The 23187-nt window shown below is 40.4% G+C and overlaps 1 protein-coding gene across 3 annotated transcripts in view; it reads right to left on the bottom strand.

Moving 5' to 3' along the window:
• The window catches only part of NGEF (neuronal guanine nucleotide exchange factor), a 98523-nt gene that overhangs the window by 31235 nt on the left and 44101 nt on the right, over window positions 1–23187 (bottom strand). For all 3 annotated transcript variants that reach the window (XM_042459027.1, XM_042459029.1, XM_042459030.1), the window contains 3 exons: window positions 16917–17177; window positions 13779–13921; window positions 9519–9793 (listed from right to left, as the gene is read on the bottom strand). In XM_042459027.1, coding sequence (XP_042314961.1) covers window positions 9519–9793; window positions 13779–13921; window positions 16917–17177 — 679 coding nt within the window. The remainder of the gene's footprint in view (window positions 1–9518; window positions 9794–13778; window positions 13922–16916; window positions 17178–23187) is intronic.

Genomic DNA, 23187 nt, shown 5'->3' with positions numbered 1-23187 from the left:
AATTGTCATCATGTTCCAGCATGAGCTGCCACTTGTCTCTGTAACCTCAGTTGAGGCAGGTACAAGCTGCAGACAAAACAGTTACAACCAATCAGTCAAACAATTTGAAACAAGAATATTCCAAAAAACATCTTGCTTAACTGCTGATCCCCGAAAATATTCCCCAACGTTATTATTTTTCTGAGTCTACAAACAACGCTATAGCCTTGAAATTTCATTTTCATAACTTTGCTGTTATAGCATTTTATGTCATGCTACTGTATACACTGATGTGAATCACACCACAATTTAACTGCTGATGAATTCATTTGGAAAAAGGAAAGAAAGTTCTAGAAGTGAAAGAGAAGTCTCTGTGGGGAAAGCAGTGGAAAAAGGAGACAGGATAAACATCCAGGCTTCAGTGATATTGGCAGTTTTTATCAGTGATCCTCATAAAGCAGAATATTCCTTAACCCTTTAGTGTGACAGAATAGTACATGATCTCTACAGAACAGATAGAACATGGCAATAAACTCAAAGCGGCAATAAAGATTCATAAGGGGACAATACACACCCAATGCACAAAGAAACAATGCTTCCTCACAACTGAGCATTTTTTCCCAATGCTTTTCCAAGAAGAAATGATTTGAAGTCAGACAACAGCAACAACAATGTGTGTGTATCTGTCAGAAGCCTAAATTTCAGTGCCCAGTATAATCTTAAACTGCATTTTTAGGTTGTCGTATGGGCCATCAACATCGATATGCGGATGACACCATATTACTAAAGGAAAACATCACAGACTTGGAACAATTACTGAGGAAGATCAAGGAAGAAAGTGCAAAGCCAGGCTTAATGCTGAACATAAAGAAAACAAAAATTATGACCACGGAAGAAATACATAATTTAAACCTAGGTAATGTGGATATCAGAATAGTTAAAGCGTTCCCATACCTAGGATCAAACGTTGATCAGAATGGCAACTGTATACATCACATGGATGGACTCAATCAGGGAAGACACAAGACTGAGTTTGCAGAACCTGAGAAAAGCTGTGGAGGATAGCGGATCATGGAGGTGTCTCATCCATAGGTTCACCATGAGTTGGAGACGACTTGAGGCAGTTAACAACAACAAACCTATGAACTCGTGTAATTCCTGTATAGTTGTTTCAAGCCTCCTAGTCACATTCTTGATCATTACATCCATGTTATCACATTACAAGAACCTGAGAAATATCTCTTTTGGCTTGTTATTCTGTTTTCTGTATCATTAAAATATACTCCGTATAGCTCAAGAATGTCCTTGGTGATTCATGTTTTCTTGTGTTTGATGCTCAACAGATGTCTAGATAAATAAAGCTATCTATCAGTGATATAGTCATTTCTGTCATTATTCCATTTCTGTTCTTTCTCCTTCCTTATATCACTTGGAGGTCTAAATACTTCGGCCCATTATATTTTGCAGTTACTGCAATTTTCAATTATCAAAATTTGAAACTTTGTTTTTTTAAAAAACTAAAACCACAACTCATTCTTTTATCCTTGTCCTGCACCTAAACTAAGGCAGGATACAGACCACCCCTTTGAGGCGGCCTGCACCCGCCCCTTTCCCCTCTGGATTGGGGCCTGGACATCCGCAGCAGCAGCCCCAGAGGCCCCAATCCCACCGCTTCTCCAGGCCTTCGGGAAGTGGCAAAATGCTTGGCCCCTTAGTCTGATTAGTCTTAAAAACAAAAATATGAAGACCTAAATCTAGTTTTTAGAATGTGGGTGTATCTACACTGTAAAATTATGCCGTCTGACATAACTTAAATGCTGTAACTCCATCCTTTGTAATCCTGGGATTTGTAGTTTTACAAGATTTTCAGCCTTCTCTTCCAAAGAGTGTTGGTGCCTCACAAAACTACAACTCTCAGGATTCTGTAGGATGCACCCATGGTAGTTAAAGTGCTGTCAAACTGCATTATTTCTACAATGCAGATGCACCCTATGATTTGAAAGTTGTTTTTTTAACATATATATGCTTACTCTTTCAAGCTCACTTTTTTATTTACCCACAACTGATTTCAATATAGAAAGTGCTAAACACAGAGACCCAGCACTGTTTTTAAGAGGGAACTCAAAACTGGCAGGCTATTTATTTTGCCTCCTTTCAGATACCTGGCAGAGGGAGGACAAATTATTATTTGCATTCATTATCATATAAACATCCTTAAACTTTTTCTAAGCAGTTTACTTGTGCTGTGACTGAGGACAAACTATCAATTTCAGTTATTTTCCTTTTGCTAATAGCTTCTTGCAGTGTTGTACTCATAAACAAGAATGTGTTTCCTTTTTCTTAGCATTTCTCTCCCAATATGTATCTGTACTGTCACTGTATAAATCTTGTATAAATAAGTCTAATTCTGTCTTCTTTTAAAGCTGTTGTTGTTGAAGTGAAAACAAGAACTTCTACTAACTTGCTATTATGGCCCATCAGCTCTGTAAGCAAGGGGAAATGCCCTTACTATTGTTAGTAGCTACTGACATACATACTCCAGTGGAATATATACAAGGCAAAAACTATACATACATATAATATTCCAATTACTACTGCAGTAGTATCAGATTCTCTTTATGCTAGAGCTACAAGCCCTGGCCACAATCCTATTATGCTTTTGACACATAAATTCTTACTGAACCATGATGTATGCTTAATTATCCTGTTCTCATTGAAACGGCATTTAAGGTAGGACTTTATCACACGGGGGAAATCTAGAGGCATTATCCAGGGAAAGTGATCGTGGCTAAGATTATCACATGATGTCACAATTAGAGAGGGCTTATCCTGGGAATACTGTAACCAGGGAATAGCTAGCAACAAATCATTCACAAGGAAATCCTGTGAATGATTTGCTGCTAGTTATTCCCTGGATAAGCCCTTTCTAATCGTGATGTGTGTGATAATCTTAGCCGTGGTTGTGCGACTTTCTCTGGACAATGCCTTTTGAATCCCCTGATTTTACCCCGTGTGATAAAGTCTGTAGACACTCTGGATATGTTTTAGATCAAGGATGGGCAAAATGTGTCCTATAGGCTTCCCAGGACTATTAAAATATGTTTTGCTTCATAATGCCCCATGATGGTCTCTAGTAGCTGTTTCCACCATAATTTTTGGTGGGTTTTTCGGGCTAAGATGTTCCATGTTCCAGAAGAGTTTATTCCTGACATTTCGTCCGCAGCTGTGGCTGGCATCTTCAGAGAATGCTGGCATGGAAGCGAGTGGGGTATATATATGCTGTTGGTTGAGGGGAAATGATTTGTATATTAATCTGTGTATTGTTCTGTTGTTGAATGGCAAGGCCTCAGGATGTCTATTTCATTAATGATCCATTGTCTGCGGGGAAACCCCCCTCAACCAGGGTGGTTTTCATTTACATTTGCTGGTTCTTGATTTTGGTATTTTTCAGGACTGGTAGCCAAACTTTCTTTACTTTAAGAGTTTCTTCTTTCTTGTTGAAGTTATCCAGGTGTTTATGGATTTCAATGGCTTCCCTGTGCAATCTAACCTGATAGTTGTTGACATGGTCCAGAATTTCAGTGTTTTCAAACAGCATTTTGTGCCCAGGATGGTTTATAACATGTTCTGCTACTGCTGACTTTTCCAGCTGACCCAGAAAAACATGTTTCCACCATGTTTGACCTCCACTGGAACCCCAAGGAGTCAAAATGAATTTTTGTGAAATGTTTCCAAAACATGTTTGTTTTGCCTCAAAATGTCATCTGAGTGCCTAGGAAGGCCCGGCCTAAAACATACTCCCTAGGGTGTATTTGGGGACAAAAAAGAAGTTTTGAGTGTTTTGTTTTTTATTTTATGGAAGCGGCACAGTGTGGAATGTGGCCTTCCAAGATCTCCTGGACAGCTAATGTGGCCCCCAAGTCTTCCACAGCTGCCCAGCCCTCCTTTAGATTATATGTGCTAATTTATCTTATGATAACACATCTGGTTATGGTTAACCACAACAAAGCAACTAATACAAATGTTATCTTTTCCTCCAGTTTAATTCTAAATGTAGACTTTTGAACTTTGCTTTACACCTCAGCCCTTTTCACTATCCATTCTTTCTTCTCTCTCAAAACGGTACCCCTAGTTAACCAAATCTGTCAGAAGTGCATATTTTCAAAGGTGCCTTTTTTTCCCTAAACACAGTCTTCATTATCCATAGAAAACTCCCACCCAACCTCCAGATTAGTGATTCTTAAATTGTGGACTACCATTCTGCTTTGATTGTAGACAACCACAACCTCTTAAATTAGGAATTATTTAGAGACTGGTAAATGATTTGACCAATAAATGTCTGTAGATGGAAAATACTTTGTGCTCTACAAGAGGATACCACATGAATGGCATTCCTGAGCTGTGTTCTTTCCTCTTTTAAAATTACCTTTGAACTTCTTGTATTTTTCAAATAAAAGACTGTTAGTTTTGAATATTTATACATATTTATTTTGAAATGATTACTCTTTTATTTGTTGTAAGTGGGTTCAGCTTTTTATCTGTTTACTGTCAATTAATTTTGATTTGTTTTGCTTTCTTTATTAAACTAATTTTAAAAAAGAATAAAATTGCTATTTTAGCAGCAGCATAAATCATAAACAAGCATAAGGCACAATAATACTTAAATTAAGACGTAATTCAGATCAGTCTGCCCTAGTTACAGTCTTCAGCCAGAGAGACAAATATCTACCATGCTTAATTCCTTAATACTGCCTTTCAAAGCTCCCAGTTTTTGGAATTTAAAACATCTGTAGAATGAGTAATGTTAAACAGAAAACGACTCAGATGCATAGAATGACAGTACAAAGTGTAAATGAGAAATGTCTGACCTTTCTCAAGAGCCAGTACTGGATCTGGGGGCCTACATTACCTCTAAACTCATCAACTATTTTTACATTTTATAAATTCAGTCCAAATTAGCAGGTCCTTAGCAAAAACACAGAATTGATTTGCACATTATGACTGCAGTAGTATGCAAACTTTCCTGGGAGTAAGTCCCCATGAACATAACAGAAATTCCTTCTGATGAAACATCCATAGGATTACACTGCCAGTATCACCTTGCCCAGTCCTTTGAAAATGTAGCATTTCCACTAGGTTTATCAGCTCATCAGCATCCCAGTCCTTGAAATTCCTGAGCCAAAACCTGAGACAAGCGGATGGCCCCTTGGCATTAGCCCAAGATCTCTCTCTCTCTCTCTCTCTCTCTCTCACACACACACACACACACACACACACGATATTTTATATGATTATTAGATTTTTAACATATGATTACAAAGTCAAAAAACATAAAAGTAGAGGGAGATAAAAAACAGGAGAGAGAGGTAAAGAGGAAGAAGAAAGGCTAGGTGTTGAGATATACATTGATATAAGCAGACCATAGTTCTAAGAATACATTTTCTTGCATTTACCACCTGTATGTCTAAATGTTCCTGTGTAAATAAAGCATTAAGATCTTCTGACCATCAGACAACAGATGGTGAATGTTGAACCTTCTAAATGTGAAGTATAGGTCTTTTTGCAATGGTGACAGCATGCAGGACCCAACAATGTTGACTCTGTGTTAAATTTCACATCGCAGACATGTAATTTAAATATCCAATTATATACACCAATGGTTCCAAACATAGGTTAGGTATCAGAAGCGAGAGAGAATACAGTATCTTTATTGTATACAAAAAATTGTTAATCCCCAGTCTTCCAGTGCAATCCACTGTGTATAGAAGTCACAGCAGGGCAATATGAAGAATGTTTTTTTCTTATTATTTTTATAAAATGCTTGCTTTATGTGTTTAGATTTCTGTTTACATATTTTTACATATTTTTTTATATTGCCAGTCCTGGAAAAAAATATTGTAGGGATTGTTTGCACTGATGAAAAACCATCAGTTTTACCTTACATTTTCCTGCTCTGCGGTGCCATGCCTACTAAAAATAAACTGGACTCATGTTGTATGACTGTCATGCATTTCCCATGCCCAAATTCAAATCAGTACAAAAGGGATGCACTTTTTCTTTCTTCCTAGCACACCAAAAACCTACCAACCAATAGCCTTATTGTTTACCTATTAGTCTTATCAACTTGTGCTCTAACTGGTTGCCTCTTCCATCCAATCCTTTTTACCCCTTTGTGTCCCAGTGAGTGATAATGAGTAAGGAACCCACACATCCAAATCATTTGTTGATTTATTTTTTAAAATGCATTTTTAATATGTCCTCACACACACACACATACACACACACACACACACAGAGAGAGAGAGAGAGAGAGAGAGAGAAGATGGAAACTGCCCATCTCCTTTGCTGTGATTTTTGGCAATAGAGCATTTCACCCCAGTTGCTGCTTCCCCCTCCCCAGCAGAGCCCTGCTAGTGAAGTTGGTCCAAAGTCAGGCAACAGAATGATAAAATAACACATCTCTCCCCTCACCATTGATCTCATGCGTGGGCTTGGCTGGAGAGAAGTTATCAGCAACCAGGGTAAAGTACCCCAATGCCAGCAATCGCAGCAGAGGAGATGGGCAACTTTATCCCTCATGGTGTATTGGAGCCAATAGTATACAGTGGTACCTCGGGATACGAAATGCGCGGGTTACGAAATTTCCGGGATACGAAAAAGTTGGATTGGCAAAAACTGTTTCGGGTTACGAAATATTTTTCGGGTTACGAAATTCATTTCGGCGCGAAATTCAAATGCTATAGGCTTCCAGCGCTAACGGAAAGCTATTTCGGGTTACGAAATTTTCGCGTTACGAAGGGAATGGCGGAACGAATTAATTTCGTAACCCGAGGCACCACTGTATTGGGCTACCCCTTCCCTCTTTCTCATCCCCCACCTGAGGGAGCAAAGGAATGAATGAATGAATGAATGAATGAATGAATGAGGGGCCCTGCAAATATGGAGGGACAACTGCATGAAAAAATGGAATGTTATGGGATCCAGGAAGATGCAAATCATGCCCCTTGACCTACACTTTCCTCCATTGTTGTTACAGTTAACTTTCCTCAGTGCACATGTGTAAGTACACACACACTCACACACACATTTAAAGGACAATGAACAATATTTGTCTACATGGCAAACTTACACTACTACACTACATGGCAAATTTACACTACTCTCTACTGTATTGCCCTGAGCAAAATTTGTAAAAACAGCACTGGGCGGCATAGCATGGCTGGCACAACTGATGTTCTCTAAAACATAGTCCCATCCATACAAGACAGGTATAACAACACTGGAGAAAATCAGCATTCACACTAGCAGGATACTCATTTTAATTTGGTAAATTCAGTGAGGAAAGTCACATGGGGACATTTAGTAACATCTGAATTAAAAACACCATGGAACTCCTGTCTTTGCTGCTATCTTTTGTTTCTAGATATAAACACTTCTAACCAATCCACCCACACGAAAATCCTGGATTTTGGAAATGCAATTACCAATGAAGTTGTAGAGCCAGCATGCTGTAGTCGTTTGAGTGTTGGACTATGACTCTGGAGACCAAGGTTCAAATCCCTGCTCAGACAGAATAACTCTTGCATTCTCCCAGACTCAGAGGAAGGCAGAAAGGCAAACCCCTTCCGAACAAATCTTGCCTAGAAAGGCCTGTGACAGGTTTGCTGTAGAGTTACCATAAGTCAAAAACAACTTAAAAGCACACAGCATCACCACCACTACTCCAGGTTGTACAAGATTTGCTGGTTTCTGTTTATGAAAGCTTGGAATTCAGCAGGGTCTGTTCCAATCCTACCACATGGATTCCATATATAGAACAACTTTTTAACATGATTAGACCTTTTAAAATTATGTCTAAATTAGATGTATTGGTTTGTACACAAATTTGTTAAAAACAGTGTAGAGTTATAACAATAAGTCTAGTCTCCCTCGAGGCTCATATGCTTCCCACTTCCTCTGGGATCGCCATGAGGAAGAATTCAGAAACGTTCACTTCTTTTTTTTTATTAACCATAATTCATTGTGTTTTCCAGCCCTGAAACATTAGTTTAATCTTAACTGTGTTTGTTGAAACCAAGACAGCTTCCTTGGTTTCGCTAATTACTGGTAAGGATTCAAGCAACATGCTTCACTGTGGTTAATCAAAAAACAGGAGAAATTTCCAATTTCCTCTTCACAAACATGCTGGATAAGAGGAGGAGCATACAAAACCCATGGGTGAGTAATAGCCGGAGCTTATTTTTGTAATGCTAAACCATGGCATAGATATATACCATAGTGTTCCATCTGATGACTGCCTGAACTCTAAAACTATTTCCATCATTTTACTGCATAGTTGTTGTGTTTGATTCTACACAGGACAAAAAGAAAACAATTATCTGACTAATCTAGGATTCTATGTACAACAGTATAATCCTAGAATATATCTTCTCCAGCACAAAATTGTCCAGTTTATAGTAATGGGTAGCCAAAACAACACACAGTATTCCAAAGTACTCACTGGATTTATGTGGTTTTGGACTTTTTAAAAAAAATCATAGTATGTTGGTGAGGCAAGACTTGCCTTATCTTGATTTTTATCCCCTTGTCTCAGGAAAGTTTTTCCTTTTACTGTATATTTTTGACATCTTTATTATTTCTCCCTTATCCTGGCTGTTTTGTAATGAGTTTGTTTTTAGTTCTCATTTTTCTTTGTTGCATTTTCATAACTGTATATGTTGTATTTTATTATTTCATTCTTTTGTAGTTTGATTGCAAACCAGAGTGGAGTGGAATAGAAATTCTTGGATTAATAATAAACTTAAATCTGAATGCTGCTTTCCATCAATCTAGCTGTAAATATATCTAACTAATCAATATCTTGTGAGATCCCCTGAGATCATTTTGTAAAATCAGTGTGTGACACTGTCTACTTCCTGTCATTAAGGAACAAAGCAGGATTTCAGTGATATGTTACATATTTTACTTAAAAGATCAACCAGTTAAGGGTTTCAAGGAGTCTTGGGTGAATGCCATCCATTCACAGTGACTTGTTACTATTTAGTCTGCTGAATTAAAAAAACCAGTCATTTCTATCTGGCTTGCAGAACTTCATCTGCACTGCTTGAAAACAAAGGAGTGGGAGTTTTTCCAGTGTCTTTCACACTGAAGACTGATGCAAGTAACTCATATATTTCCCTGAATTTTGTTTTGTTTCAGTACTATTTTACACCCTTCTGACTGCCTTGCTGCTTCTGATATTTTTAATTTACACTTTTATTGTTAATTTTAAAAATATCAACTTTATCAATTTTAGCCCCAGCTATGCCTTCTGATAAATACTGTAATCATTCTCCAGAAGACCAATTCTGCTCTGATAGCTTGAGATTGAGCCTGAGAAGAAACAGAATGTTCATTGACCTTTTAAGAGCAAAGGAAGAAAATTTAAAACTACATAGAAAACATAACTTTAAAGAATGCCATGAAGTGAATCAGGCTACAATTAGCTTCATTAGAAACACACAAATGTAATGCTCATCTTCCCCTGAAGCTGCCATTACCTCTTGAAGTCTGATCTCATCTGGTTGGAGAATATTCAGAACCCCACTGCTTCTGACTTCTGGAAGATCCTGCCATAAATTAAATCTTGACGTGGAATTCCTGAGCAAGTTGATCTGAGGAACAGCTTTACTCTCAATGGCATTTGTAGGTTCAGTTTCTGATGGTGCCTCTTCACTAGTTAAGCACTCTTCAGTATCTGTTTGCGAATCCTGCAGCCGCCTAGTTTCAATCTCTTGACGTGTGGATTTATCCCGATATTCTTGATATAAGAGACCTAGAAAGTACCAAAGAACATCAGATGTTACTGAACAAATATCATTTTTCTATGACAAAAATAAATATTTCAGTATATCTACTCCTAAATCGAGTCCAGATCAATTAACAGATTTGCACAAACTGCAGCTATATTCATTCCTTACTTCAGTCAGAACAGCTTGGAAAATTGAATGTTGTAGTCTCAGACAAAGAGAATACTAGAGCAGAAACTCCCAAATTGGTTAGTATATGGAGGATTGAGTTTTTGATCTCTGCCTTCCAAGCTACAGAATGACAACTAAATAACACATACAGTAGCTCAAGCTGGCTAAAGCCAATGATCCAAGTACATAATTATTAGACAGAACAAAAAGAACATGTCCCAAATCTCAAAACTACTAGCTTGTTTGATTTGGAGGAGAAATGTTTCCAGGCCAAAATATAATGATCAGTGAAATTTTGTACATGAGCAAATACTTGGCCATTTCAACACACAAAAATGTAGCCAATCAAATTTTACATCTACCTTTCCTTAGTTCTTGATGCTAAGAGGAAAGGTAGTTTTTTGAAAAAAGTATGATCACATGAAAGACATCTTTCTGGTCTAAATGAAAAGAAACCACTGAAGCAACCAAATAAAAATATTGGAATTCCAAGCAAAAAATGTATCTACCTCAGTTGTATAGATTGTATAAAAATATAGCTACCTAAATTGATGATTCCAAAAACATTACAGCATTAAAAGGTAAACCCTTTAGAAAGCTACTTCAGAAATATGCTAAAATATGCCACATGCTTCAGAATTCCTTCGCTCTCTTTAATTTGAGAATTATCTCTTCCATGGCTTACAATACTGCCATAATATTTGCCTGAGGGCAGGGAACCGTCTAATTAAAAAGACTGTATGTACGGTGCTGTGTAAATTTACAGCGCTTTATAAATAAAGGTTAATAATAATAATAATAATAATAACAACTGGGAAAGCTATGTAGCTCTAGCCACAGTGATGTAGACTCAAGTCAACTGACTTGGACTTAAGTCACTTCAATGACTTGACTTTGCACTTAGGGCTGAAACAGATGGTTGAATAGGGGTAGCTTGATGCCGCCCTTTTTCAGCACTGGATCGGGGCTGCAGCAACTGCACAACACTGCCTGCTATGTGGTTGAGTGGGTGGTGTGATGCTAGCTTGGGGGCTGCATCAGGGCATGTGTCACCTAAACGCCACACCCCCCATGCTGCCCCCAAACTGGCGTTTTGTGCCAGTCTGCTTCACTTCTAACTCGACTTGACTTGAGACTTGTATATTTTCAGTGAGTGACCTGCTTGTTCCATTTACGTCAGGCAGCAGGCAAACCCACTCCAAAAGCATGGGGCTGAATTCTTCGATAAGAACATCTAATGTATTAGGCAGTTGGCTTGAGGCTTGCAGCAGGTACAGGCTGCCAAGCAGACCTCAATCCTCACCTCTAGTCCATTGCCTAATGTGTTTTGTGTTCCTCTCTGAGAAACATGCCCTGTGTTAAAAGCTGGCTCCCAGACTTGAGATTCATCTTGACTTGAAAGTAATTTGCAAGGACTTGAGACTCAACTTGAGACTTGAAGGTAGTGATTTGAGACTGGATTTGAAACATGAAGACTTGAATACATCACTATCTAGCCATAATTCCCTCAAAACCAGAGAACAGGACCCATACCAATGGATTCAAACTACAGGAAAAGAGATTCTAGCTCAACATTAGAAAGAAGTTCCTGACAGCAAGAGCTGTTCGACAGTGGAACACACTCTTTCAGAATATGGTGGAGTCTCCTTCTTTGGAGGTTTTTAAACAGAGGTTGGATGGCCATCTGTTGGGAGATGCTTTGATTGTGGCTTCCTGCATGGCAGGGGGTTGAATTTTATACCCCTTGAGGTCTTTTCCAACTCTATGATTCTATAAATGTAAATTAAAATTATAACCCCTTAAATGCATGCACAAACCCATGTGCAATGGCAGTCAGTTATTTACATATCTGTAGGCTGCTTAATCCATTCCACTTCATCTAGACTCTGAAGGAGCTATGCAACCTATTTTGTGGGCAGGCTTCAATTCCTTTAAATTTCAGATTGGAATCCAAAGAAGATTCACTTTCCCAAAGACACATTATGCCTATCAGTTTAATATGTTATACACAACTGTGACTATATTTAAATTATAATCTTAGATGCACACACATTTTGCAGTGGGAAGGTGACCAAATAGAATGCTTTCCCAAACTGTGAATATATTCAGTAATCACTTCTTTCTGGAACACTGTTCAAAATGGGATTAAAATAGCAATAGGAGAAACTGTACCTTGGAAACCATGCACTTTCCTTTTAGCTTCCCACACTATACTGAAAAGGAGCGATTGCTCTTAAATGCATTATGTGGAAAAGATGTTTGTATAATTCCACTTGAACTACTTTGTTAACTATTCTCAGTAGCTGTTGAAATTTCTGTTAATAATCTCCTTAACACTAAACAGGGCACTGAATATAGTAAGAGAGGGAGAAAAATTATTCAACACTAGTGATACACACAAACACAGACACACACACAACTTTAAGGCTTTTTGTTTGATAGAGGAGCATACAGCTAAACTTTTGTGTATTTTCTGCAAACATAATACCAAGTTCCAGAATCTTAATAAATCACTGGACCAAAAAAGCAAAGAAATATACAGCTACAAGAATGTACCCTAAAATAATTTGGAAACAAATTATCATCTATATAGAGATTAAAATAATCCAGATATTAGTGCCATTGATTGTAATATGGAACAGTTTTTTACATTATAGTCATGGAAGGACGCAAGTATTTCTTAGTCCTCAAGAGCTTCCCTGATTTATACCATCAAACACAGCTGAGCTCAGTCTAATGAAGGTCTCTGAATATTACTCCAGTGATAGAAGATGAGTTTCATTTTTCTGGACTGGAAACTAATAAGAGGTCAGCAAAGGAAGATGGTTCAATTCTCATGTGACTGCTGAAACCGACAACAATATTTAAAGGACCATAATTGTATTTGGGCATATGCAATAGGAGCACTGCTGCTGCTAGTGCCTTGTACAGTTAAACAATGATGTTTTGGAATCACCTTGCTTAAATATTTCTTTTACATGAAAAGAATGTGTTCATACTATTTGGGGGGGTATGTGTTTTTCTTACATATTTTGGTTCAAGTTGCTTTCTAGTTTGTATTAATTTCCCCCCTTTTTTGATATATTTATTACCTTAGTAATTAAAAAATGGTATTTACATTGTTCCATCCACTTGTTCCACAAACAGTTGGCATGCAGTTAGTTTCTTAGGTCTTATACATTGTTATAAAACATGAAAATACTAAATCCTTTGCATGTTTATGTAAATGGAAATCCCACTAGGTGGAATACTACATAAATGCTTACTAAATGTTAAATGTAATATGCATCCTAAGCTTCCAACACCATTTTTGTTTCAAAAAAGCAGCTTCAGCAGGGGAAAACTGAGAGAAGACGGGAGGAAGAGAGGTGTTACATCTTTTCATGCCTGTTTTCCCCTTCCAAATCAACTCTCAGTTTTATTTTCCTCTCATCCCCAGCATCCCAAAACGTGGTGCTTCAAACATGTGTGCTTCCAAGAGGAGAGCAAACAGCTGGATCCTCATTTCAGAAAGGGAATCAAAGAAAGATAGAGCTGGAGGGGAATACAAAGGCTAAGACTCTGCCATGCAAGCACACACAGCTAAAGCACTCCTGAAAGATGGCCATCCAACCTCTATTTAAAGACTCCCAAAGAAGAGTCTACCACCCTCCACAGCAGCTTACTAAATCATATGAAGTGGCAATTCAGAGGAGAAAGTGTTAAGTACCTTACACTTTCCTTACACCTTCTCTGCTGTCAAGCTGCTTTCCCCAAACAAAATATGGCAACAAGCACCTACGAGGCACACTGCTTTGTAACTCGTCATTCCCAAGACTGCTGTCCAAATGCTTTTCTTACCTATTTGCTCAATGAAATTTTTCCAGGAGTCAGCTGTCATGGGATGAATCATTTGTAGGGCCTCAGGGAAAACAGGTGGGCCGTCAGGATGCACAGAACTCTCTTCCGGAAGAGCAATTGGTCCAGACATGGAAGGAGAGCCACTTTGGGAAGAAGAGGAAACAGAAGCGTGGTACTTGGCTGCTGTTCTGCATCACCCCTAGTCACCACCATCCAGGGTCACTGCCACTACCCAAAAGCAGCAATGGTTTATGATTTGGGCTACTACAAGTGCTTAAAAGGGTCAGAGTAAACCATCAGTCCCTTACTGCTCTTTCAGGTTGCTGGTGAACCTGAGTGCCTCTGTGCAGAGGGTTAAGAGACCAACCAGTAAGCCTCATTGAAATGATGCAGGGGGTTGGACTGGATGGCCCTTGTGGTTTTTTCCAACTCTATGATTCCATGATTCTATGACGCTGATAAAGGGAGAGGTGTGTGTGGGGGGGGGGGAGGACAATGATGGGGTGGTTTGAGCATTGGACTACAACTCTGGAGACCAGGGTTTGGGTCTTATCCATGGAAACCCAATGGGCAAGTCGCACACTCCCAGCTCCAGAAAATCCTATGCAGGGTCATCTTGTTGTTATGTACCTTCAAGTCATTTTCCGGTTATGGTAACCCTAAGGCAAACATATCATGGGGTTATCTTGGCAGGTTTCTTCAGAGGGGGGTTGCCATTGCTATCCTCTTGCGGTTGAGAGTGTGTGACTTGCCCAAGGTCACACAGTGGGTTTCATGGCTGAGCTGGGAATTGAACCCTGGTCTCCAGAGTCATAGTTCGATCAACACTCAAATGACTACACAATGCTAGCTCTTTTAGGGTGGCCATAAGTCGGAAATGGCTTGAAGGCATACAAAAAACGACAAGCCACTTCTCAAGCGCTGGAGAAAAAGGCACCAAGAAAATGAGGAGTCAGACCTTCCTTTGAGCACTAGGTTCAGATATTTAAAATGGGGCACATTCTCCTCAGCTTTGGGTGTCCTCCTCTCCAATCACATGTGAAATATGGGCTGGTTGTGACCCTTTATGTTGGTTTTTTTTTTTTTTTTTTGGGTGGTGGTTCATTTGACAGCACAGACAGAAAAACATGAGGGGCGCAGGCAAGGACAGAATAACTCGGTGAGGCAGGAGAAGAGAAAGGTTGTTCTTGTTGTATGTGCCTTCAAGAAATTCCTGACCCTGATGCAAACCTATGATGGGGTTTTTCTGGCAAGTTTCTTCAAAGGGTCTCAAGGGTCATAATGCAACACTGAAAGTAATATGCCATGCTAGCTCAATTTTAGAAGAGAAAGGGCTGGGAAGGGGGGGAAAAGGAGGTTGAGGGCAAAAGTGAGAAAAGTGCAAAGAAAGCTGGAGGAGGACAAAGCAGGAGAGGACTCCCCCCCTCCCATCTTCCTTATTATATTGGGAGCAATATAATTGGGGCCATTTGTTTTAGGACTGAAAAGCACGGTTACCAGGTGTCCTCGCTACAAAGGAGGACAAGGCACCACAAGATGTAGGACATTACTCAATAAAAGCTAAAAACACTCCAATAAATACAGGGTAAACCAGATGGTCCTTTTCCAAGACATGCCCTCAACCTTCAGTCCAGGAGGAATTCCAAATCCCATTTCCAGCATGAATTCATATTTATGTTATGAGTTTTTAGCTTTTTCTTTAGTCATATCCTCCATTTCCTGTCCTTGAATATCCTACATTTTGCGATGTCTCGTCCTCCTTTGAGGTTAAGACAGATGGTCAGCCTGGATAAAATATAAATAAGTTACTGTATACTCAAAATAGAAGGCGTTTTTGAATTCTTCTGGATGGATGGTTGAAATTTCAACACATCCTGGAAAAGGAGGACCTCTGGTCACCCTGAGCTAAAAACACTCGTAGGAATTGTAAACTCATGCTTCTTAGCCATGCTCAAAATGGAGGACCCTTTGGACAGAAGGCTGAAATGTAGGCCATGTTCTGGAAAAAGGAGGACAGCTGGACACCCTGAGCTAAAAGCACTGCTATCAGTATAAATCCATGTTTCTTATTAGTCATGCTTAAAATGAAGGACCTTTTGGAATTCCTCCTGGACAGAGGCTGAAATGTAGCTCCTGCAAAAAGGAGGACGCCTGGTCACCCTGAGCTAAAAACACTCATATAAACATAAATTCCTCCTGGGCGGTAGGTTGAAATGTAGGACATGTCCTAGGGAAAGAGGACACCTGGTCACCTGTCCCTGAGCTACAAACATTACCATAATAGAAATATAAATCCATGCTTCCTAGCCATTCTCAACATTAAGGACCTTTTGCAATTCCTCCTGGACAGAAGGTTGAGATGGAGGACATGTCCTCCTGGTCACCCTGAGCTAAAGACACTAATTTTAATATAAATCCATGCTTTTTAGTGGTGCTCAAAATGGATTTCTTCCTGGATGGAAAGCTGAAATGTAGGACATGTCCTTTAGAAAACTTGGTCACCCTGAGCTAAAAATACTGATATAAACATAAACCCATGCTTCTAAAGCCATGCTCAGAATGGAGGACATGTTCAAATGCCTCCTGGACAGAAGGCTGAAAGTGGAGGACATAAGTCCTGGAGGAAAGGAGGACAGGTCCTGGTCACCATGACCTACAAACATAGGCTGAAAATGGAGGACAGGTCCTGGAGAAAAGGAGGGCATGCCCTGGTCACCCTAAGCTAAAAACACTATAGAAATATAAAAATCCATGTTTTTTAGCCCTGTTCAAAATGGAGGACATTGTTGAATTCCTCCTGGATGGAAGGCTGAAATGTAGGACATGTCCAGGAGAAAAGGAGGACAGGTCCTGGTCACCCTGAGCTAAAAACACTCATATAAACATAAACCAATGCTTCTTAAGCCCTGCTCAAAATGGAGGAGGCTTTCACGTGCCTCCTGGACGGGAGGCTGAAATGTAGGACATGTCCTGGATAAAAGGAGGACGCTTGGTCACCTGGACCTACGAACACTAATAGAAATATAAAAAAACCCATGCTTCTTAGCTCTGCTCAAAATGGAGGACATTGCTGAAAGTGGAGGACACAGGTCCTGCAAAGCAGAAGAAGTGGAAGCCGAAGGCTTTGGAGGCTCTCACCTGTCCGCCTCCTGCTCCTCCTGCTGCTCCCGGTGGGGACGGCTGCTCTCCCCCGCTTTCCCCTCGTGGTCCAGGGCGCAGGCGGCGCTGATGGCGGCGGCCAGGAGCTCCATGTCGGGAAGAAGCCCCGGCTCCTCTGGCGCTGCTCCTGCTGCTCCTGGGCTCTTGCTGCTGCTGCTGCGAAGCGATTCCGCCGCAGGCGCGGAGCGGTTGGGGGAGTGCGGACGGTTGCCACGGAAACCGGGGTAGGAAGGGAGCAGCCTGTTGGAGGGAAAGAGGAGTGAGGGGAAGGAGGGCGAGGCAGGATGCCGCCCCCTCAGTTTCCCCTCAGATTAGTTAGTAGAAGAAGAGAGCAGCAGGGAATAATAATAATAATAATAATAATAATAATAATAATAATAATAATAATGACCATGTCTCTAGGAGACTCTAATAATAATAATAATAATAATAGTCTCTAGGAAACTTTAACAACAACAACAACAATAAGGTCTCTGACTCTAATAATAATAATAATAATGTCTGTAAGAGACTCAATAATAATAATAATGTATCTGACTAATAATAATAATACTGTAGTCTCTAGGAAACTTTAATAATAATAACAATAATAATAAGGTCTCTGACTAATAATAATAATGTCTGCAGGAGACTCTAATAATAATAATAATAGTCTCTCAGAGGGGTTATTTTAGATTAGAAAGCTGGGTCAAAGCTAACAAAATAGATTTAGTAACAGGGAGAAATATAAAGTACTGTGGGGAAAATGGATTTTGCCACTTTATTCACCGGATAATCACGGTTTTGCCACTTTGTTCATGGGGTAATTGTGATTTTGCCGCTTTGTTCATGAGGTAATTGCAACTTTGCGATTTAGGATGGGGGACACCTGGCTTAAGGAGACTATGACTTTTCCACAGGTGGACCTATGTGCTTCCATCCTAAAAATGGTTAAAGTGGTGCCGTCCCAGAATAGCAAGCCCATTTGCTAATGGTTATCACACACAAGAGTGCAACAAAGGGACAATAAAGGCACAATGCAGTGGAGCCTCCTCATACGCTGCCTTTTTATAGGCGGCTTTGAGCATAGGTGCTCAAAGCCGCCGGCGCGCGCGGGGCGGCGCGTCCCATTCAATTGAATGGGCGTGCATACACGTTGCGCCTTGCGCGCTGCTGCGCCACCGCGCCGCCGCGCACGAGCCCCATTGGAAACAATGGGGCTCGAGCATAGGCGGATTTTTTTATACGCGGAGGGATCCGGAACGGATCCCCTGCGTATAATAAGGTTCCACTGTACTTAGAGTCAGATTCGAATTTGGGTATCAAAAGGAGACAAACAAATCCCCATTGCCAGCATAGAAATACCTTTTCTGAACATGCTCAAAATTGTCATTTCCACAAGTGCACACATGCTCCAGGGAGGGGAGGGGCTGTTGGGGGGAATCCTCTTTGCCCCAAAAGCTCCAGAAGCTGTCAGAGGAAGGCAGAATGAGGCTTCCCTTTGCAAACTCCATAAAACCACACACACACACAGAGTGTGGAGGGGGCTGGGTCCATAAGTCTGCCTGGTTCCACAGAGGGCTGATACTCCCCGATGCCCTCCTTTTCCAGGGCATGTCCTCCACTTCTGTCCAGGAGGAATGGCAAAACATCCTCTCTCTGCCTTCTCCCACCACTCTTCCCTCAATTAGAGCCTGCGAGAGGAAGAGAGAATGGGGCGAGGGAAGTGTGTGTGAATCCCTTTAAGAAAAAGGCTTTCTCCTTGTGGCAAGAGACACTGGGAAATCTGGAAACAGCAGCCATCCGGAGGCTTGCTTTTCAGACGGCTGGAATTACATGAAGGGAGTGAATTTGCAAGCAAAATGGACATATAAATGCCACCATAGGTCACAAGTTGAACATGAGCTGATAGTGTGCTGCGGCAGCTAAAAAGGCCAATACGATTCTAGGCTGCATCAATAGAAGTATAGTGTCTAGAATCGAGGGAAGTGATAGCGATGCTCTGTTCTGCTTTGGTCAGGCCTCACCTAGAATGCTGTGTCAGGTTCTGGGCACCACAATTCAAAAAGGATATTGAGAAATTGGAGTGTGTCCAAAGGAGGAGGACCAAAATGGTGAAAGGTCTGGAAACCATGCCTTATGAGGAGCTAGGTATGTACTGTTATCACACAGGAGGCAATCAGCATTAAACCCTGTCAATGTCGCGTAATAATGGGTTGGTTTTAATATGACGTTGCCATCATCGTGCCATTATTCCATGAACAAAGCAGCAAAATCACCTTTATCCTGTATTCAAAGCGGCAAAAACATGCTGCTTTTTATTTCACAGGATTTTCCAGTGAATAAAAGAGCGCAACGATTTTTGTCACTTTATTCACAGGATAATGGTGACACCGCATGGCGCTGTATGAAAATCAACCCATTATTGTGCGATATTGACAGGATTTAATGCCAATTTAATGATGCCTGCCTCCCATGTCATAACGTCCTGTGTTTAGCCTGGAGAAGAGACAGTTAAGAAGGGATATGATAGCTCTGTTTAGGTATTTGAAGGGATGCCACATTGAGGATGGAGCAAGCTTGTTTTCTGCTGCTCCAGAGACCAGAACACAGAACAATGGATGCAAGCTACAGGGAAAGAAATTCCACCTCAACATTAAGAGGACCTTCCTGACAGTAAGAGCTGTTCGACACTGGAATAAATCATTCCCTTGGAGAGTAGTAGAGTTTCCTTCTTTGGAGATTTTTAAACAAAGGCTGGATGGCCATCTCTTGGGGGTGAGTTCCTGCATGGCAGGGAACTGGACTGGATGACCCTTGTGGTCTCTTCCAACTCTATGATTTTATGAATGGGGTTTACATGGATTTGAACCATGGTCTCTCTCTATAGCCATACCCTCAAACCACTGCACCATGCTCCTGACCTGCTGCAAACATATAACCGATGTTCCTTCCCCCCCTCCCCATTCTTCTTCTTCTTATTATTTATTTATTTATTTAACGCTGTGAGTTTTGCATAGCTCTTTATGGGGTTATCAGAACAACATAAAACCTGCCAAAGGTGTACAGTCTAAAAACCACAAAATACAAAACCAGTAAATAAACAATTCATCCCATTTAAATAACTAGAGACAATAAAACAAATAAATAAACAAAAACCTTTATCTGAAACACTCCAAAAAATATCAAGCTGCAGAATACAAAAACAGTAAATAAATAAGTTATCCCATTAAAATAACTAGAGACAATAAAACATATAAATGAATGATAAACAAAAACCCTGATCTGAAATACTCAAAAAATATCTAGCTGCAGCCTAGAATGCTTCCCTGAATAGAAAAAAGTCCTTAATTCAGACTTTAAATTGACTAGGAAAGTAATGATAATGAGTAAATAAGCAAACGTTTGATCATGATTATCTGTTTTTCATTATATTATTTGGATAGATTTGTTTTGACTTTAGATCCAAACTGCTGTTTAAGCTCATTGAAGATTTAGGCTAGCCAGCCCAATGGAAACTGACTTCTTCTCTTTTAACACTTGGCCTTTGCACCTGATACTTCACTTGGCTCTACTATTGTGAAACAGAGGCATCTGACAAAACTAATCTACCACAGGGTTTTCTTGGCAAGAGTTCTTCAGAGGGTGGTTTTTTTTTTTTTGCCATGGCCATGCTCTTAGGCTGAGAGAGAGTGACTTGCCTAAGGTCAGCCCAGTGGGTTTAGTTTAAGGGAACAGACTTACTCTCTTCGAGGTGGTGCCCCCACCTTGGTTTTTTATTCTCATGTGCCTTCAAGTCTTTTCAGACTTATGGTAAACCTATTACATGGCTTTCTTGGCAAGTTTCTTGAGAAGGGCTTTTTTGTGTGTGTGGCATTACCATTGTCTGAGGCTGAGAGAGTGCAACTTGCCCAAGGTCAACCACTCAAGGAGTAGTCTTACTCTCTTCGAGGCTGTGTCCCCACTTTGGTTTGTTATTCTTGTGTACCCTTCAAGTCATTTCAGACTTATGGCGACCCTAAGGCAAACCTATTACATAGTTTTCTTGGCAAGTTTCTTCAGAAGGAGGGTTTTTTTGCATTACCATCCTCTGAGGCTGAGAGAGTGTGACTTGCCCAAGGCCAGCCACTCAAGGAATTGTCTTATTCTCTTCGACACTGTGCCCACACTTTGGGTTGTTATTGTGTGCCTTTACATGGTGACCCTGAGGCAAACCTATCACAAGGGTTTCGTGGCAAATTTCATTATAGGACAGTTTGCCATTGCCATCCAACGAGGCTGACAGAGTGTGTCCAGGTACTAAGTTGTGACTGGATGAGACTCTAGCGAGCAGGCAGGTGTACACCATGGTAATAAGCTAAGTAGATCAGGTGATAGTTAACTAATTAGAAAGGTATAACTGCCTTGTGGGAGTATTCATTGAATTCTGCTCTCATGGTAAGACAATGTATGCATGCTGCTGAATCAGGATTTTGGACTGTGCTGTGCCATTCATATTATTTTGTTTTGCTTCAGTTTTTTGAGACTTCTGTTAAGTAAAGTTTTTGTTAAATTTCTCAAACCTCTGCTGTTGTTTTTGCCACAATACTCACACCCCAACAGAGTGTGACTTGCCTAAGGACACACAGTGAGTCTTGGGGAGTAGCCTTACCCCCTTCAATGTTATGCCCCCACCTTGGTTTGTTATTCTTGTGTGCCTTCAGGTCTTTTCAGACTTAAGGTGACCCTAAGGAGAACCTTGGTGGATGTGGCCTCCTCAGGACAAGACTGCTGCCTCCACAGGGAAGCAGAGCTAGGGCCTCTTTGCTTTTGTTCCCTGCTGTGGTGGCTTCCTTATGAGGTGACTGCATGAAGGAGGATGCTGCTGCAGCAGGGAAACATAGCCAGAGGCCCTTGTCCTTCCCCATAGGCGGCTGCTCCTCAGAAGGAACCACCACAGGGAAGTAGGGTCAGGAGTGCTCACCCTTCCCCTCTAGTGGGAAGATGGCCCAATCAGGTGTTACCCCTCTTCTGGGGTGTTACCAGTGTGGGCTGCACCCATCCTAGTGATACCACCGGGTTTCTCTGGCTCTCAATGCATGCATTTCACACTACAAAATAACCCCGTTTGGAAACTGGGTTATTTCCCTGTCATTCAGACTTGCACCGATTGTACTCGGTGCAGTTTGCGGCGGGGGGGGGGGGGGGGGGGGGTACAATCAAAACACCCATTTAAACCAGTGCATTTGTTACTGGGTCCTTTAAGGGTTCTTTTTTAAAGAACCACAATGATCTACATCTCCAATAGTGTGAGTAAGCTATCAGATAGATTAGGATCGTGCAACCACAGTTCAGGAAATAGAGGCACTTCCATTTTGATCCAGAACGGTGGTGAATGGGCACTTCAGACCAGATTTAAATGCCACAGAGAGATTCGATGCCTTGAAACATAGTGGGAACAGTGAATCGATTTTGAATTGATTGACAGATGCGAACCTCTCCATGCAAAAAACTAAGTGTGACTGGTTCCAATGGCAGTGTCATAGGGTTGATGCCACCTGGTGCAGTAACTCATGGTGTCACCTCTCACCTTGATCTCCTCCCATACCACACCATACAGAATGTTAGTAATAGTTTTTGTACTAATGTTACTCATAATTCCCATATACATTGGGTCCTTGCTATCCTCTGGGGTTTGGTTCCAGGACCAATTTAAAGTCCCATTAAATATAATTGCATAGCAAAATGGTACTCCTTATATAAAATGGAAAAATCAAGGTTTTCTATTTGAAATTTATACTTTTTTGGAATATTTTCAAGCTGTGTACGCTCAAATCTGTGTATAAAAAATCCATGTATAAGGAGGGCCAACTGTGTCACCGAATATTATGGCAATAGATCTGACATAAACAATTGGCAAAATGAAAATTAATTATACCTTTAAATTACAATATTGTATACATAGTCTAAATAGATTTATATTTACAGAGCTTCATGTGGTTAAAGTGAACATTTGGTACAATTTGGTTTTTAAAGAAAATTTTAAAATATTTTTTAAATTTAAATTTAGAATTTAAATTATTTATTTATTTATTAAACCTAGGGCCTCTCTTTTCTCCATCCACTGAGCCTCATCCCACTCAAAACATCTCTTCTGCTGAGCTCCAGCATTTTAAAGGTACACAGGCAAACACAACAGCCCATTTCTGCCAAAAGGCAGATGTTTGGGGAGCAATGGTTTCACACTGTCCGGGAAAGCAGCCAAAGGGCTGATAAGACAGCTAGTTTTCAA

The sequence above is a fragment of the Sceloporus undulatus genome, chromosome 3 (assembly GCF_019175285.1).
Source record: "Sceloporus undulatus isolate JIND9_A2432 ecotype Alabama chromosome 3, SceUnd_v1.1, whole genome shotgun sequence".
In the NCBI taxonomy this organism is placed as follows: Eukaryota; Metazoa; Chordata; class Lepidosauria; order Squamata; family Phrynosomatidae; genus Sceloporus; species Sceloporus undulatus.
The sequence above is the reverse complement of the archived record's forward strand: the minus strand, read 5'-3'. Positions and strand labels throughout refer to the sequence as shown.